This window comes from Oenanthe melanoleuca, chromosome 7 (assembly GCF_029582105.1).
Source record: "Oenanthe melanoleuca isolate GR-GAL-2019-014 chromosome 7, OMel1.0, whole genome shotgun sequence".
NCBI lineage: Eukaryota > Metazoa > Chordata > Aves > Passeriformes > Muscicapidae > Oenanthe > Oenanthe melanoleuca.
Window position 1 is genome coordinate 28009571 of NC_079341.1, and position 20052 is coordinate 28029622.

The 20052-nt window shown below is 37.4% G+C and overlaps 1 protein-coding gene across 3 annotated transcripts in view; it reads right to left on the bottom strand.

The window, feature by feature from the left end:
* Positions 1 to 20052, bottom strand: part of ZNF148 (zinc finger protein 148) — a 41260-nt gene that overhangs the window by 11354 nt on the left and 9854 nt on the right. The window contains exons 2-5 of one of the 3 annotated variants that reach the window (XM_056496518.1): positions 9108 to 9453; positions 7790 to 7915; positions 4630 to 4753; positions 3882 to 3965 (exon numbers count right to left, since the gene is read on the bottom strand). In XM_056496518.1, coding sequence (XP_056352493.1) covers positions 3882 to 3965; positions 4630 to 4753; positions 7790 to 7915; positions 9108 to 9437 — 664 coding nt within the window. In that variant the 5' untranslated portion in view covers positions 9438 to 9453. The remainder of the gene's footprint in view (positions 1 to 3881; positions 3966 to 4629; positions 4754 to 7789; positions 7916 to 9107; positions 9454 to 20052) is intronic. The other 2 variants (XM_056496522.1, XM_056496521.1) reach the window with 2 other exon arrangements.

Consider the following 20052-nt stretch of genomic DNA (forward strand, 5'->3'; position numbering starts at 1 on the left):
TTAGGCAACCTCACAACTACAGTGCCTTACTCCCAACAAGCCTGTTCAGACTTTCTGAATCAAATTCCAATCCTTGCCTTCCATTTTTCAGGATGCTGAGGCAAGACATTTAGACCTCATTGTTCTTGTCTGATACATGGAAACTCTTCCATTCCTGAAGACTACTACCTAGTCCTTGCTACTTCCCGTTTTCTTTCCCTTTGCTCCACTGCTTTACTTTGTAGGGTTTTTTAACTGCCCCTTCAAACTTCCCTTACATTGCTTCGAAGCTTGCTTTCGAGCTACCTTAGATTTATTTTAGAGAATGGAGTAGCTGTTTGGGTTGAAAACTATCCTGAGCCTTAAAACAAGATAGCTGAGTCCTGTTCTGGCCTTGAACAGCCCTCTAAGGAGCCATCCTGCAATCCCAGGAAATGCAGAATGCTTCATTAATACGCTTACCTGCAGCCTTACACTCATTTCTGTAAGTAAATGCACACAGAGTTCCTTAACATTTTCCTACTCTAACTGGCTATTTGCTGGAAGAACACTCTCCAGCTACCTATTCCCATTTCAAGGCTTAAAAGGGCCAAACAGGGGTCTCTGGTTTTTAGGTGGATTACAGTCACCAGCTATTTTGGAGACTTTGAAGGCACATACAAATGCACTGCTGGCCATGCCTTAACAGGGAGAAGAATTTGGGGACACTACCCTGGAGTTAACTCAGCACAGTACAGAAAATAATATTTTCCAGTAGAATTCCAGAACACTCTGAAAGTAAGATTAAGAAAACCTTTGTGAAACTGAAATCATACTTAATTTTGGCTTTAATCTTCATATGGAAGATAATGTTAGAAAAAGATTAAAAATGAATATGAAGATAGGCTTCCAATAATAATTTCATCCTAGCAGAAGCCCAAAACTTCAGATGCCTTTCATAATTCTGTTGTACTTTTCAAACAGGATCTATTGCAAATGGAGGAGATCATTATTAAGTTTTTTGATAATGCAGGGAGAATCCAGGACACATTATTCGGAAATGTTTTGCTGAGTGGGAAAGAATCAGATGTATAAAAAAATGCAGAATTAAAAAATACAATACAACAATTAATGCACCATTTATGAAAACAGCCCATGTGTTGTGTGTATGCTTGCAATCTATTAAAACCAAGCAATAGAACTATTCATCCAGTGTAGCACAAATATTAGGTGTATGAAGGCTGTAAAAATTATAAACCCAGGCGTTTTAAAGTCCAAACAGAAAAAAAACAAATTATAAAATACCAAAGAAGGCTATTAAAAAATCAGCATAACTGGATAAGAAGGCACTTGAATTGTTAGCCCCAATGGTGTTTTATTTTTTTTAATGTAATCTTAGTTTTTGTGTTTAAAATGGAAAGTAGGGTGGCTTACACAATTAGGACAGATGAACACATGAGTGGGTAAGGTATACAGAAACATCTCTAAGCAAAAAGTAAGCAGACATATTTGGAAAAAAAAAAAAAAAAAAAGAACATTCAGCATCTTCTCCAACCTCGTAAACTGAAAATATTTGTGTACCAGTGACTCTTCCATTCCCTCTCTTACAACTAAAATAGCAATTTTCTGTATCATTAGGGACAAGTTTAGCAGCAGGGCTCCACCACTGCTGCTCTCCTCTACACACAATTATAAACAAATTTTGTATTAATGCAATGTCTGCTTTTAGATGCAACTGTTTAATTATTTACACAGAATAAGGCTGTTCATTGATTGCTTCCTAACTCCCTCACAACATTTCCTTTGAAGGAGTGGTTCAAAGAACTAAAGTCAAATCAGACTGAAAATAGCTGGGGCACCTGTAAACTGGGGGCTTGTAACAGGCATAAAATGGGGCTTCTACCTGTAACTACTCTCTTTGGTTGATCTAAAATAAACTGAAAAATTTGATTAATATCTTTAAAAGAATTAAGAGGCTTCTTGTTCCACATCAGTATTTTGAACAAAAGCTGGTGCTAAAAGTGGTCATTCATGGAGATAAAAATGCAAAATTAAAAAAGGTTTGAATAAAGTTAAGAAACATTTTTTAAAGGGTATGAATAATACAAACAAATACAGACAGGTATGCAGAGTGCCAATTAGCTACACTATAACTGGGTGAAGCCAAAAATTAAACACTAGTTAAATTCTTGTTAACTAAACTGCCTTCAGAAAAAAATTTGCCACTCCAGGAATCTGGATTTTATGTGTTTTCTCCTAATCATTACTAGCTGTCACCTAGAAAAACATCCATGACTCAACAATTTAAACACAATTAACTATCCTCTATTTTCTGAGAAACAACCAAACTATACCTCAGGATGCTGAGGAAAGAAGGAAACAGTTATCTAAAAAAAGTCAGATAACAATATGGTTAATTAGTTAAATGGTACCTTTTTCTCTGCTAAACAAAGACTAGCATATCTAAGAGCTGGCATAAAAACCTACAATCCCACCACATTCACCCCTCCCTCCAAAGCTTAGAATCGACACAGATTTCTCATTAAAGCTAGAAGCTAAATTTTAAAAGATAATTAAATCAATTAATAAAATATTTGCAGTCAAGTGTTAATTAACTACATTGCCCAGACTCTCATTTTCAAAGCCACGTACAGGAAATAATCCTCATATAAAAAAAAAAAAAAAAATTTAAAAAAATCTTGTAAAAAAAGTGAAGACTGCACTTAAATTTTTGTCTTTTTTCTGGAGGGGCGGGATTTGGGGGGCAGATAGATGGAAGAGACTGAATGAGCATTCTTTTCAAGAATAAGTATCTACACAAAGTGGAGGCAGCATGGTTCACCAATTCAGAGCCAGAGGAAAGACTAGGAGCAGAACAAAGACACTGGACAGAAGAATGGAAGACTCTTCTGTGGCTGACTGGCTGAAGGAAACCTACTTAGTCTGGACTCATAGCAACCTAGGATACAAAAATCCCATAAACAACAGGGCATTTGTGCATGTAACTCCCTGTACACTGCTCTGAAAATTCATTTTGCAGAGTTCTTTCTCCCTCTCAACCCTTACACATGCACACACTGCACTGCGTGTTAGTAGCTTTCATATCCATTTAAATGCTACAGCCAAGAAACACTGTGCACATTCACCAGCTCTGCTTTTCTGAAAGAGGCTGAGAAATTGGCATCTAGTCCAAAAGGGACCATATTACAAAATATTTAAAGAGGGATTGAAAGGCCATGCACCAAAATGCCAAAAACCCAATGAAACCAAACCTGTTAAACAATGTGGTTCTGTGTGGTGCAACAAGATTTAAAAAAACAAACATATATAAACTTTAACTCTCTGGCTTAAAGCTTTGGGCCTTATTTGACCTATACTGCATATTTTTAAACTAATACTCTTCTTTTTAGAACAGTTCTGAATAAAACCTAAAAGAAGAAAAAAAGTGAAAAGAAAAGCTGATACTAATACCTTTGGGGTTAGGCATTTTGGCCATTTTAGTCCTGGCACTTTTCCATCAAATTCAAATACAAACAAACAGACAAACAAACAAATAAATCTATGGAAATGTAATTTGGAAGGCCCCCTTGTCTGAATTAACTGGATACAACAGAAGACAGAACTGCTTAACGAACTTTGACTTTTATGAATGCACAAACTTCAGGATTTGCTGCTCTGGGGTTATTTATAGAAAACTACTTTCAGATCTGCTTACTGGACTTCATACTCATTTTACAGCCAAAGGAAAGTGGAACAAGTTGAAAGCACAAAACTAATTTCTTTTTAAAAACTTTAGAACATGTGTTAAACTAAAACAAACTACGACAGGATTTTAGGCTGCATATTTATTACCAGAAACCTTGCCTGAGTGGGGAAACAGTTTTTAAGCACGCCAGTAAAGATACTCAAGGCACTATACTCACCAGTATGAATCTTCTCATGCCTCTGTAGCAGGTACTTCTGTATGAAACGCATGTCGCACTGACTGCACTGAAATGGTTTTTCACCTTGAACAATATAATTCCACATCCATGAGTTAATAACTACACACTGTTGTTTCTGATAACTATTTTTGAGGAATATAAAAATGTCTATTAAAAACACCAGCATCTGAGCAAATTCCAAAAATACCCTGATACCAAAAAAACATTTGCCTTTCTACTTATATGAACTGCAGAGTTCTCTCCATGATCCTAAGAGTCACATTAAGACTAGCATGGAAGAGTGATCTGGAGTGGCTGTAATTTCCTCATGAGCAAGATCAATCAGGATGCTGGCATAGACTGCATTCAGGATACTGGCAAGTTATTATAACAGTAAGTACCTTTTTCACTTCTCCAAACAGAGAGATACCTCATCAGGCAAATAAGCAGCTGCAGCACATTTTACAAAGGGGTCAATTTTTGGCACTTAGGCTACAAGTCAACCCATTACTTTCTGATAAAGAAAGAAAAGAAACCTTGTAAACAGTTAGCTTTTCAGTTTATTAGATATATGTTGATTTTTTTTTTCTGATATTCTTTTGACACTTTGGTGCATGGAATCTCTAAGCTTAGATGCCAAGATAGCTACACTCTTAAAACTGAAATTCGCATAGAGCTGAAAACATTTTTAACATAAGTAAACAACTCTTTATATAGTAGAAAAGACAAATTTGAAGTCAAGCAGTACCTGTATGAATGAAGACATGTCTCTGTAAATGGTAGTTGGTTCTAAAGGCAGCATTGCAATGCTCACAAACATGAGATTTGTGGGTTTTCAGACCAAGTGATCCATCCTCATTTATTGTAAGGATCTATTTTAAAAAGAGTAAAATTTGTTCTCACACTACCCTCTAAAGATGTCTTATTAACTACAAAAAAAAAAACATTAATTTTTTCGATGCAGCAAATGTCAATATTTCAGGTAAAACAATGCTAATTTCTACAAAACTATGCGTTAAGCTTCTAATACACATTTCCAACTGCAGTCCGATCCAACTTGGGTCTCGTTGTGCATTAAGAGATATTTCAACAGAACGGAGACAAAAGCAGCTCATGGAAAATCAGCTTAGAGCTTCCCTAGGCACAGCTGAGTCACTTTATATGCTACTGTTTATTTTGCCCGTCTGTTGGAAAGAATGCAAAGTAATCAAACCACTCCTGGGACTAAACCATGAACAATTATATTTTAAAGCAAAAGTGAAAAGTTATAGTCTTTTTTTCAAATCACAACTATAAATGTTTGCTAAAAGTCTTTAAAGCCTAACCAGAATAGCCATATATATTATCTACATCTATATAATACCAATAGTCTCAAAGGTAATATTATATTTTAAAACCAAAATCCCAAAGCCAAACAGCCAAGAGAATAGTATTATTCTTCTCCCCTTTCAGGTTTTTCACTCAATAAAAGCATTGCTCACTTAATATACATATTAAAGCATCTCCTCGATGACTTCAACTTGCCACACTCAATTGCTTTGCTATCAAACAAAGCCACTATTTTCATATAAAGTTTAAAAACTTAAGTTTTTAAAAATGCACCACATCTACCTTATTAAACAAAGCTTATCACAGGTTTTCTCTAATTTGTCAAAAGGAATAGAAATAGAAAACTAAGCCAAAACCCAAATCTCTACTATCTCTGGCAAGAGAATAAGAAAAACAGTAAACAAATTACATTTATAAGTCTTGCTTAACTGCAAACACAACTATAAAGAAGAGCTTAAAGAACCTTAAATAATACAGTTTAGTCCCTTGTTATTAACAAAATATAAAAGTATGCTGGGAAAACACATCTGCAGTTTGATTAGCTACAGCGTTTTAAGTTTTATGATAATGACAGTGATGAGAAAGAGAGAGTCAATAACTGAAACAGTATCTCTGAAATAGTAGCAAATACTGTAGGATCTACTTAATTTTTAATTCTCCTGCGTCAAAACAAGAGTGAAAGTCTCAGACTAACAAATTCTTGTGCATTCACTCTGAAGGACAAGCACATTCATACGTTTGTAAGATTGGTGTGTTACAGCTCCAGTCACAGACAGAGACAATTGTAAAGACTCTGTTCTGTGACATTATCCAGCTGATGAAGCCGACTGGGTCTTTAAAACAAATTTAAATACATGTTATGAAATGTTTTTCATATATTATATTGAAATTTTTAAATAATTGTGCAGAAAATACACTCAATTTCATGATTATCCTAAACCTGGGCTCTTCTACTTAATCTTCTCCTTGTACCACCCTCTGAAATGATGAGAGTTAACTCTGTCAGAGCAGCTTCCCTAACCAAAGCAACAAAGAAGCTTGTGCGTGTGTGTGTGCGCGTGCGTGTGCGTCCGTGTGTGCACGTGTGTGTGTGTGCATGGAAGAGGCAACAGGAGACAGGACTCAGGATACCTAATGGCTTCTTCATTACCTGATTACTGCATTGATATACAACAGAATTTATAATGTTTCAGGATGCTAACTGACTTCCCTTTGTCAGAGTTCCAGCTGCTTGTTTGGATGGAAAATCAACCCTACTACTCTGGAAATACTGAAGCTGCAGTAGGTTCTCACCTAGGTCAGTCTTTCAGCTTTTTTCTACTCTGACAGGTCTGAAGTAAGGGGAAGAGAGACTGAAAAAGAACCTGTTTAACAATTCTCCTAATCATTTTTCAATCTTTTGTCATCTCAGAAGACTAACCCTGACAGACTGGGAGATAAAAAGGAAGCATGCAAGTACACGTCTGTAGAAAGAGGGGCACACGCCTCTTCTACCTTGCCATGTTTCCATGGAAGTGATCTCTGGATGTACTCAACCTAGATCTCCTTTTTCTCTCAAAGGGAGAAGTGAGAAAAAATTGCACAGCATTTGGAACTTGCTTCCACACCCAATCTGAAGCAATTTCTCAGCTTTCCAAGAATACTACAGGTGCGACCTTATTTGACAGTGCTTTGAGGAGGGCTGGAGGGTCCTGCACCCAGGGCAACAAAAAGGAGATTTGGGAGATTTTCTTTGTATTATGGTGAGTTTTCCTTTGATGTACAAACAGTCTGGGTTGATTCCTGAGTAGGCTTATTTTAATGCTGCCATGTGGTAACATATAACTGATTTACTTCTATCAGAGCAGCCTGCAAATGTTATATTTTAAGTCTGAAGATTACTACTGATTTGGGGAATTACTTGAAGATATAACACTGCTACCTCATGAGGTGAAATGATTCTGGTTTTATCTGAAGTGCTTCTCAACAAAAGAAAATTGTTTTCAGACATACAGGGATACATACTTCTCATGAATAGATCTACAAAATAAATTTTTAAGTAACAAACCAGCTGCTAGGGTAAGAATCTTTTGATATAAATAAATACATATATGAAGATGATTATGACCACAGGAATTTTCCCTACCAGTAAATAATTTTATATATATTAGTAAACTATTTAGAATTTTCAAAACTAATGTTTTAGTTTTCTTTTTAAAAATTTTTCACTACTATGCATGAAGCATATTAAATTATCAGGCTCACAGAAAAACACAACTGTTATTAGATAGATACAGAGTATGATTTATAAATGGTCTACAAAGCTACTGACTCATAATTTAAAAAAAATATTTGGAGAGAGAACTGCCTGGAGAGACAGATGTTAAAATATGTCAAGAGTTCATGTTGCTAAAAGAAGTTCAAAGAAAAACACTGTTATATCAGTTTTGTTTTGGGTCTCTGGTGAACTTCAGAACTGCATCTTTACTGAGCAAACAAACAATTTCCAGCCTAACTAGTTCAAATGCTAATGAAATTAGTCATAGTCAACCAAATCTTCAGGTCCTTTTAATCTTGGTTTTGCCAAATCAATGTCTTACTTTTGCTGGTGAACGCTGTTTTCTTTTCTTCTTTTTCTGCAAATCTACTGGCTCTCGTATTTGTTTTTTGTCTCGTTTCTGTTGTTCAGATGCATCAGTAAAGGTAATTTCTTGCTTTACACTGATCTGTTAAGATACCAAGTGCCAGTTTCAGGTAAGGTTCTCACTACAGAAAAGCAATTTTTCAATTTTAGAAGATGACAAACTGCTGAAACAGAAAACCTTTTCCTAAGGGATTTATCTTCTGGCTTCACTTTCAGAAATTTAAGTGAAAGAATTAATATGTATCTTAAACAAAAAGGGCACAGTTAATTTCCTCAGTAACATTTTGATGTATCCTTTCATTCATCTCCCAAGGTCTTTTTTCCTGACCTGAGGTGATTTTGAGATCAGTTCATATGTTAAAATCACTTCCATCTGTAAAACCATTCAGTTTTTCACACCTATTTTACTTTAGTCTGTGCTGTTGTCAATGCAAGATTTAATGGAATATTTTATTATATATTTAAAACAGAAGTATTTTTAAGAAAAAAAAAAAAAAAAAAGACCAGTTCTAATGAAGCTTTTGAAAAAAAAAAATTAAAAATCTCAATCTAATGTGAACTTTAATGAAGACCATGATACTCTCACATTTTTCTAACATCTGAGCCACCTGATCTACAGCTAACAGAGTAGTGTTTTAACAGTGCTGTGTTTCTGAAGATTATTCTTCATGTGTAAGGCTATCTGCTTTTATAGTCCTGGTGATTATCCTTTATGTTTGCAGGGTAACAGTGATGATGTGCTGCATTACAGACAGATGCTCTGTTTTCAAAAGGAAGTCATCTCTATGCTCTCTGGGAAAGCCAAGGTATGCCTTCTATGAGATATCGTGGAGGGGCATATTTATGGTCATGTATGAAGTGTCACAGTCCAACCTGCAGTGTGAATGCAATTACTAAGCGTCCACATACCTTAAAAACATACAAGATGCTTCCTATAGCAAAAGCAACTAAACAGTACTATGAACAGCATAAACCTTCTAATAACACTATTTATTCCGGTTTGTAGTTATCCTTAAACATTAAATATCCTTAAAAGAGCACATTTTAACGCTTTAGTTCTATGGTAACAGCCTGCTTATAAAATATTTATAAAACAGATACTTAAAGATTATACTTAATTGGCAAAATTTATCCACAGCCAGAGGCAAATGACATAATTATTTTGATAATCAAAATCCAAACAAGCAATTAATAGATTCTTGCCAGAGTAGGATTAGACTACCAGATCAAGCTTCCTAGCAATCTCTCCAATATTTCACAAAGAAATTGCTTACAGGGACATTAACAGCATACTGCAGCCCTTGAGGAAGTCTATCTTGAGCATCCATTTCATCATCATTTTTTACCGTCTCCTCATGGACCATGAGTTCATCATGTGAAATCATCTCTTGCTGTCGAAGTTCACTTTCCTGTAACACTTCATCTGTTGCAAGAATTTCTTGGTGCGGCATAGTCCGATCTTGAAGCACTGCCTCTTGCCGTTCTCTCGATACTCCAGACTGGTCAGATACTGCACCCATCCCTACCATAGCCCTGGATGACTGCATCTGGTCTATGCCACCACATTTAAGAAATAATCCTCCCAGCTTGTCTTCAATGTTCATTCTTAAGTGCAATTACCTACAAAGAAAGTTTTAATAGTAAACATCTACAATTGGTGCACTTGCTTAAATTGTTTTACTTAAACACATTTTATAAGAAGTCAAGTCAGTACTTAACAAACACACATGCAGTCCTAAAATTGATACTGAGTAAGAACCAAGAGTCGAATATCTTGGAAGAATGTCAAAAGATTCTCCTTTCGTACATCTGTGTGCACACAATTGAACACTTTCAAATAAAAGGTTTCAAATCAGTGCTTCTGACTACTGGCAGAAGTATTGTAATTAAATGATGGCTAATTCCTCCTTCTCATTCCTTAGAAAACTTTTAATTTTTTTCCTGTCTGCCCTCTTTGCTCTGTTCTCTTTTTCCATTTTGACTGTCTATTACAAACACCTCTTTCATATTGGTCCTGTTTTCCTTACTTCATTGTCCTTTCAGTGCCCTTCCACTGCTGCTACCCCAGGGCATTGTAGCTCCTGGAACATCTTAATATCCACAAGTGAGAGAAAACTGGACTGCATCCAAAGCAGCAGTTGAGGGAGGTGATTCTGCCCCTCCACTCCACTCTCCTGCCACCCCACCTGCAGTGTTACATCCAGCTCTGGGGCCACAACACAAGAAAGATATATGCTGGAGCAAGTCCAGGGGAGGCGAGGAAAATTATCAAGGAGCTACAACATCTCTGCTAGGCCAACAGGGTAAGCGAGAAAGAAGGCTCTGGGGAGACCTTACTGCAGCCTTCCATTACTTAAAAGAGAGCTTTAAAATGGAGAAATAACTTTTTTGCAGAGCTTGTTGCAACAGGACAACAGGTAATGGTCCTGAACGAAGAGACCGTCTATTTAGACTCGATACAAGGAAGAATATTGTTACAATGAGGGTGCTGAAACACTGGCACAAGATGCCCAGAGAGGTGGTGGACACCCATCCAGGAAAACAATCAGGGCCAGGTTGCATGGGGCTGAGCAACCTGATCTAAGTGAAGATGTCCCTGCTCATCACCCAGGACTGGCCTGGATGGCCTTTAAAGGTCCGTTCCAACCCAAATTATTCTGTGATTCTATGAAAACCTAACTTTATAGCTAAAGCTATATATCAAATACAGACTATAGAGGGGTCATTCACTTTCATACCCACTAAGCAAAAAGCATTAGTGAGGAAATATAAATTCCAATAATGAAAAGCAATACAATTCACAATATTCCAACAAATATCATGACATTATTAATTGGTTTTCAGCAGAGAGCAGGAGGCTTTTGTGAAGCTGGAAGTGGCAGCATCTTCTCATTATACTAATTATTATATACACAAGGTAGTTCTAAGACTCTTCTCCTTGGCACACTGAATGTCCAGTCAGAGCAGTCAGTCTCCTTCACCCTATTCCCCAGGCCCATAACCCCTACCACTCATTCCTCAGTGCTCCTTGAGACAGACACACCAACAGACAGACAGACAGGCAGACAGACATCCTTCCTCCATCCCTCTGTGTTCCCACAGACAGAGGGCAGAGGCAATACACACAGGGGTGGGAGCAGAGGCACAGGGGAGTTGGACAACACACAACAAGCCCAGCCAAAGCACCAAAAGGGACCTTATGCAGCATCACAACAGCAGCAGCACCTTGGATTTTGATGCATTCAGAGTCAGGGTACAGGTGTGATGTGGGTACATTGCTAGACATCAGCTTCAAATTCCATCCCCTGAGAATGCAGCATGGAGAAAGGATCCATCTCCACTCCAATCTAAAGTCAGATGCTACACTGCTTTCCCTGAGCTTGCAATGACAATTCATAACCAAAGAATCAGGTTTCTCTACAGGTGAAGTCTACAGAAATCAGGTCTCTGCCTAAAACCAGCAGGGTCATCACTCTGCAAAATCACACCACAATAGCCCCCTGCCAGTCTAACAGCCTGCCAACATGCAAAAACACCCCATTAAACAAATGTACATCAAATGTCTACATTTCCATATTCAGCTTGATCCAACTGATCCCCTTCTAAATAATTTTCTTCTCCAGGAATTTATTTCAAAAATTCTCAGTGTATATAAACATCTGTGAAGCTTTTTTTATATCAAATTATACCAAGTTTACAAAATAAATAGTGGTTTCTTTTTAGATGAGATCCTAGATTACTTGGTAGGAATGGAAGCCACTAGCTAAAAGAGCTGAAAAATCTCCAGAGGTTCTCTTCCACTGTATTTTATTTCAAATATTACAATTGGTTCTTAAGATTCTGAAAGTAAAATTAACTAAATTTCTTTTAAAAATATAAAAAGAAAAAAAACAACTCACCACACACCTCAACACATAAAGTAAAGAGATGATTAGCACATCCTGATGGCAACTCAGGTCTTAGAACTCAAAAGTGAAAGAACACTTGTCCCTATTCTGCATCATGAGGCTCTAAACTTCTGAATACATCACAGGAAGGCTGACAGCCGGGATGGTCTGACCTCTCTCAGTTTCAAATACTTAAGAAGCACACCAAAGGAAGAAGCTTTTCAGGCAAATACCTTTTTTATTATTTTTAGTAAGTCTTGCTCTGCTGGAAACCAGGAGAACAGAGCCACCAAGCTAAATATCTTTAGGTATGACAGTGTCATCAACCTTTTTAACATCCTTCATACATTAAAGTCCATTTTAGGGACCAAAACCACCCATGACAGGAGAAGAACATGGAAAAATTCTGTTCAGCACATTTATGCTTGTGATCTCTTTTTTTTTTGTTCTCCTGCAATTCTAACATAAGGAAGTCTGAAATCATGCATTTGATTTTCACAGTATCTGTCTTCATATATGGACAACAATTTCTTAATGCCCTGAGTGAGCTCAGGGAGTGTTGTGCGACAAGTTGACTCTCAAACCATTTAGAGCAAGAGAATGAGATGTCTTCAAGAGAAGATACAGGTCTGCTATTTCACACAGCCACTTACAGACATTATATAACCCATGAAGTATTTTTCAGATGTAACTGGGAAACCATACTGATAGTTTCTCAGCAATAACAAAAACAAACAAAATCTGGCACCGCACTAAGGCTGTATTCTTGCCACCAATAAAGATCTCCAACAGATCTTGCAACAACATCATAAAAGAAGAAAATTGTGATTAATTTATCTTTTTTTTTTGGTTTGGAATTTCCTGTGCCAAGTGAGAAAGGTGAGATAGAACTGAAATTCTTAAGATGTGGTCAAAGATGGTGCAAAAGACTTAAGGCTGAGACGTTCTCTGGTAGAGCATTTTAAATATTTAGCTTAAAAGACAGACTTCAAGGAAAATGAAACAGATACATCTACTAATCTCAGCCTTTATGTGAAGTCAATCCATACTCAGAGTACATCTCGCACAGATTGTCATTCTCTATGCTTTTGTTCCACACTACAGAAACATGACAGCATCAGGTCACTGCAGATTCTCCAAAGGAATGATGTGCACATGTATGAGAATACAAGAACTCAAGATACTGAAACACATTCAAGGGAGAACAAACAGCATTAAGTGGGAGAACATGGTGGCCCTAGTCTGTCTGCTCAGGCCACTGGCAGGGAACAGCACAGAAGGCTGCTCCACACGGAGGATGACACTGCCACATCACTCTGAAATTAGGCAGGAATTGCGGAAATCCTGGATTTAAAGCGACTTCCTGGCAGGAAGTTAGGCAGGCTAAGAAGCTGAGTGCTAACCACGCAGAAGATCCTGCTACTCTCACCAACGGAGGCAGGAAGAGTCCTGCCATGCCAAACCTTGGGACAGCTGGTGAGATACAGCAGCTTCCCAGAGGACAGGCCAGCTGTGGACGGGTATTCATGGCTCTTGGCACTCCCTCAGCTGCAAAGGATATGGAAACAGTTCCTTTCTCACCCTGACTAGCAGGTTTAGCACAGTCATGCAACTGAAAGCCCTCAAGTCGTCTTCCAGTCATGATCTTGAATCATATCAGAAGTGGTGTAGTAAGTGTACTTCTAATTAAATCAGGCTTTCAAACACCTGGCTTTTCATAGAAAAACAGTGAGAATTTATAGTGTTAGGCTACATATGAGAAGTGACAAAACACAAAGTAAGCTACATGACTTGCAGGTGATGTTTTAAAACAAAGAGGTAGTGTTTTAAAACAAATAACCACAAACAAAAATAGGCTATTAATCCAAGCAAGAAGCATCCCAAATGCAATTAATTCAGTAAAACACTTGCAATTTGTCAAGTGACACCTTTCAGCTCACATAAAAGGAATCCTATAATTTAAATTGAAGATGAGAAGTGTTCTTGGAAGAATGACAGTGTGATAAAGAAATGTAAGTTAAAAGCATTCAAACAAGATCACTTTACCAAGCCTGCAAAGATTAAATACATTTTTAAGTGCAAGATGCATTTGTGAAATAAAGATCAACTTACTTAGAGATTATCTCTAGGGAAGCTACAAAAATACAAACGCACACAAGCAAATTTCTTGGCATAAGACATTGTTATCCCTATTGCAGAGATGTTTTTCATGGAATTTCAGAAGTTCTATTAAGCTTCACCAAGTAATCTCATGATTTTTTTAGCATATATAGTTCCTCTATAAACTGAGAGAAAAAGAGCTGTCAACAAAACCTTAAGGAATCCATTTTGCTTGGAAGAGGTTCTCCAAGCTGTTACTGTAGGCAAAGCATCTCACAAGAGACATCCACAGGCAGAGCTCCCTGGGGAAGAGAGAGAAGAAAGGGAAGGACTCCCCTGAAAAGGTCTCACAGGACCCTGCCAGCACCTTCTCTTTTCACAGGGTGCTCCAGAGCTGCCTGCAGCACATCCCCATCCACTGAACTGCATCACTTCATTCACAAAGCTGCTCCACCAAAGCCTCCTGCTGCACTTCAGAACTATTCATTTCAGGAACCCTGACATCAGCTTTTCCAAAGACTTCGTGCACTGAGCTGGAGAGCTGAGCATAAAGACAATATTCCTAATTAAAGAAACAACCACTTAAATGAAAACATGCTGCATGAGAAGCATGACAACATTTCACTTCAGAATCAAAAATAAAAATACCATCAAGAGAAAACATCAATTGATTCAAAAAGTCTGCTGGGATGGCGGCTGCTATGAAGTAGATCTGAACAGAGACCCTGAAGGAAAGCAGCAAAATTTGTAAGTCACTGAAGTACAACACATGGTCCAGCTCTTGTTCCCCACTTTGATTGATGGTAAGGGTTATTCTGTCTTCTCCCTTCTTTTCTTAAGCATGCAGTAAGACATTATTTAATTTAATGAGCAAGTACTCAGAGATACTAATTGGGTTCAATTTAAAAATAAAATCCGTATGTGCAGAAACATGAATTCTGTAGGATTTAAAAGACTATTTATGACAGAGGAGAAAAGAAAACACATTTAAGGATTAACAGCAGAGACAAAAGATGAAAATCATCTGCAGTTTAGTATCTATTTGTAGAACAGAAATAATGTTTTTGCTTTCTTTTTTTTAAGTAAGATGGACTTTTTATATTTGTAAACACTGTCCTGTGAAAGTCTCTGTTGTTTTAGAACTCTACTAGGAGTTTTCTACTACTCCTTTTAAGTGTCAAAAAGCAGCATTAGCTGCTTTCTATATACATAACCCATTCCACCCTCTCTTCTACCAACCTTCTCCCTACTTTTGGAAGGAAATAAGGATTGAAAGAAGGCTGAGGAAAAAAGAAAAGAAAGGCTTAAACTTTAGCTCCTTGTGAAGGAGTGTAGCAAAGACTTGAGATAGAAATATGACTTTCACTATAAGTAAGTGATAATAGCAAAAATAAATTAAATAGCAATAAGCTCTATTTGACCATATTTTTTAAGATGCAAAAACCTAAACACAAGAGCCAAGATACACAACAGCAATTCTAACTTGCCTTTGGCAACCTGATACTGTTCTGATGAAAACTACCTCCAAGATTCCCCTCACAAAAGCTGACACTGTGCTCAGCCCAAGGTATTAAATGGTTTCAGGGTAACCTTACACTGGGAGTAGCCTGATGACGTTATTTTAGCTCCACATTTTGGGAAGTGTGTTTTCATTAAAGTAAGACAAGGCAAAATTCCTAATGAGCAAAGAACTGAAGCTACAGAACACATACCTGAGCACTCCTCCCACATCCTTGCTTCAAGAGCTTTTGCAAGAAGGAGTACATGCAGAGCCCAAACCACAAAACACTCAAAGGTTACTTGTGAAAAATACACACAGAATAAACTTTTCAAAAGGCAATCTGGGGAAACCTCAGCTTCTCAGGGCTCATCTCTATGGTCATGCTACAATTATTTGTGCTACACCATAAGCTTAAATTAATATAATGTACATAAAGCTATAAAACTCCCTAAATGAACATTCTCATTCTAGTAAAGAATTTTTTCCTTCCCTATTTAGTGGAATAGTGGAATTCACCCTGGAAGGTTTATTCTGAATTAAAAAGGCTTTAAAAAACACTTTATAATCAGGTAACTGACATGACAAGCAAAACCTTTCTAAATAGCCAAATGACTGTAAAATCAACTATAACTGATTAGCCACCCCAGTGGGACATTTGCTGTGTTTTGTTATTTACACAACTCTCAATGATGCTGCAAGAAACAATCCAATACAGGAGCAGGGAACAGGACTGTTTCTTCCAGGAGTGGTCAGTGGTTGAATCAGATTAAAGTGCATTGTGAAACTGCTCCACAAAGGCAATGTGCTCACACATGAACACCCAGAGCTGCCACCCAGACATACCCAACGGCTTTGCCAAATTCAGACCACAGGAAAAATGGCTAACTGCACTCTCAAATGCTTTCCTCCTAAAATGAAGTATAAAAGTCACCAATAATTCTGCAATTCCTAATGCTAATGAAGAAAAATATAGCAACAGGGCTTAATAGCATATTTAAAACTACTAATGATTAAGCATTTCCATGAATGAAACCACAAGCCCTTCCAAAAGAAAGAGAAAAATTAGAACTTAACAGGTTCCTAACATCCACTTTAAGTCTCTATCAAACCATGGAAAATGCTGACTATTCTCATCATATCAGAAAATATATTTAGCTGCACTATTAAAATATGGATATAGTCCAATATAAAAGGAAACATAGCTAGCTTTCACAGTATCAAAGGTTCAATTTTTACCATACCACAGAAGCCTAGAGAGTAAAGAATAATACTCTACTTAATGGTTCTCAATAAGGAAAATTAAATAGAATTCTCTCTTCTCCCTACTCAGAAAAATAACACTCAGCTAAAAGAACAATTTTTAAATTAACACACAAGTATTTTTAAGAATCAATTAGAATGTGTTGACTTGCAAAAAGAAAGCAATCAAACATAAATCATCATGAAAAGGTTAACAGATCATAAAATCAACACATTCTAAAAGGTAACATATGATACACTCTCATGACTTGTTGCAGTTATTTCTGAGTGCTCCATGTTGCTGAACACATGCCAGTGCAGGGCCTGATCCCACCAAGATTTACACTCATACTGAGCTGTGAATAGTCCTATTACAATCAACAGGATTACTCACAGAAAATCTCCTTATTGTGCATAAAATTATCCATGCGTGAAAATCTTTGTCACCTTTCTTATCCTGAAATCTGTATTCCATCATCACCAGCATAATCATAATTTAATATCAAATGTGCATATGGAAAAGCTTGTGATGCTGTATTTAAATAGCCACAGCTCCATGTCAAAATCCACAGAGGTGTCAACAGTGTCACAAACACACTTCAAATAGTCCAAAAATCACAGGCAATGCTACTTTTTATCTGGGAAAAAAAAAAAAAAGCCCCTGGTTTTGTGGCACTAACTTATGAACTATTAGAAAATAGTTATTTTTGAGAATTTAGTTTGGAATTTCTCCCACTGGGCAATTAACCTCAGAAAAACAATGCAGGATTTCTCTCTCTGCACCATGAAACTCAAAAGTGTTCATTCTGGGGACTTCTGATGACATTTACATTGAGGAAAACGAGCACTATACATAACTAAGGCTACCCAGCATCTTCTAAATGGCATTTTATAACTTTAGTCCAACTGGAGGAAATTTTGTGTCATTTCATCCCTCATGCATGCCTCAAGCTGAAACTTCATAAAAATATTTCAGATAGTGTGTCAAATGGTTTTTCATTTGATTTTGACAACAGTGCAGCTCTATCACAAAGCTGAGCAACTTAAAAGCTAAGGTCATTGCAAGGGGCAACCCCTCCTCCCAGCTCTGAGAGCCCACCCTACCATTGGTGCCTACTCTAATGTTCAGATTTTTAGAAATGTGATTTTTCTTTTTTACAAGCCCTGAAACTCCTTGGGCCTCATGACTTTACCATCTGCAAGTATTTGTGAAGCATCTCTACTCATCACAAGAATTATGCTAGTGCTGCTTTACAGAAAATGACAATCTGCTTCTGCTCTCAAATTGGCCTAAATACCAAAGGTATTTGTATATGTGTGTGCAAGTTCCCAAAGACACCAAGTGGTGGAAGCCCTGGAGGGGAGGGATGCCATCCAGAGGGACCCTAACAGGCTGGAGAGATGGGCCTGTGTGAACTTCATGAAGTTCAACAAGGCTGAGTGTAAGATCCTGCAAGTGAGACAGGGCAATCCCAAGCACAAATACTGGTACTGTACTTTTTTTAATATACAAATATATTTGCTTGTGTGTGTGTGTGTGTGTATATATATATATATATATATATATACATACACATATACATACACACATGGTTTTTTACAGCACGCTGGATGGAATGCTCCATAAAAATATGTGAAAGTAGTTAGACAGATTATAATAATTATAATATCCTTGCTCTGTTTATTATGAGTGCCAAAACATGCATGAGTCACAGAGCACATGAAAAGAAAGCCATGACCATTTAGGCAGGTGAACACTCCCTTGCAAAATAGGATCAAGCCCTTTCTACTAAATTTTTTTAAAAATAGGTGATCAATAATTATATTTGGCACATTTTCTGGCTGCTTATTCTGACACATTTGAGTCAGATTTACCCAAAATGCTGAGTACTCAGGGCTGCAATTACGTCACTTACAGCAATACTTTAAAAATACAAAGATGAATGCAATGCTGCTATTTTAATTTCAAAAAAAGCTCTTAAAGAGCTCAATGAACATCCACACCAAACACAAATTTTTGTCTTGCTCACAGGCACCAATTCTCCAGCCATAAAATAAGAAATATCCATTTCCTCTCCCTGAGGCATAGTAAAATACTTGTAGTAACAAGCAATGTTCAATATAGGTCACAAGGGTGAACTAATCAGTTTGTGGTGTTCTTGTTCCTGCAGCCAGCACAGCCCCTGAGGGGAGAAGGCAGCACACCTCTGCTGGAAAGGTAAACCTGCACCAGTGACTGAGAAAACTGCTGTGAGAAGGTGGGCAAGAGGGCTCTGGCCTCCCCAAGGACCCAACCACTGACCAGAAAGCACAACCAGCAGTAGGTTTCCAACCAACATGGAGCAGCCACCTGGGTGCAGAATCATTAGAGGAATGGGGCACACCAATGTGGGACTGCCATCAAGAAAAGGAAAGCATGACAGTAAGACTTCGAAAAGAGGAACATGGTTTACCACCATGATGTAACAGAACTATGAGAGATTTGGCTTCTTTTTGAGGTTCTGCCACTGCTTTTGGAGCAAATCTGTTATCTTGGCTAATCAGTCCCCCTCCCATCTTTCCACTTCTTGTCTCTAAATCAGGTGCAAAGATCCACCTAGGATTTAGGTGTGAAGTGAGCAGTAGGCACTATCTCTGAGGGCCTCACAAGCCTACTGATAACTATTACAGAAATTTCACAAAGAAATATATTTATTCTGCCTTCAGAACAGGATTAAGCAGAGCACAGTAAGAGAACACGTTATGCAACAAGAAGAAAGCAAAGTACAGAGTAGCTGCTTATTCAATTCATGGACATTCAAAAAGGTAGGGGCTTTGGGATTCACATATCATTAAATAAGGGGCAATATATTAATAATATAAGAAGGATGGTAAAATTAAGTGGCAGGGGTGAAGCTCAATGCTGCAATTTTAAGGCTTGCATACTTGACTTACACCTAAAATTGCTCTTTTAAAAGCGTGCTCTTCTTGCAATAGCTACTTTAGCTTCATTGTTTTCTAAAAGGCCATCTACATGCAATAAAGAAAAACAGTAATTACAGAAAAATTCAAGACAATCACTTAATACATCCACATAGATTAAATAACATGGGACAACAAGCTAACAGAAGTATAACCAAGAAGGTTTTGCTCAAAAACCTGGAAGTTAGCTACAAAACCATCTTAGAGATTCTGGAAGACTGTCCTCATTTACATATATGACAGCACAAGGAAAACTTACAGGAAAAACACAAGACTATTCTAAACCATAGGTGAGAAGGCCATGGATAACAACAATACAGATCTTACAGGGCACAGGTGATATTTCTAGATCTTCCTTCAGCACTCTCAGACGTCATTTCAACATGGGCTCTCAGGTTGTGAAAGCAACACAATGATTTCAGAATACAGGAACCATTCTCCTAAGTTCCAATTTCAACTTTAGCACATCACCATGCACAGAGTAGGCATTTTTTCCCTAACTTCATTTCTACAAACCTATTCAGGGTAAGA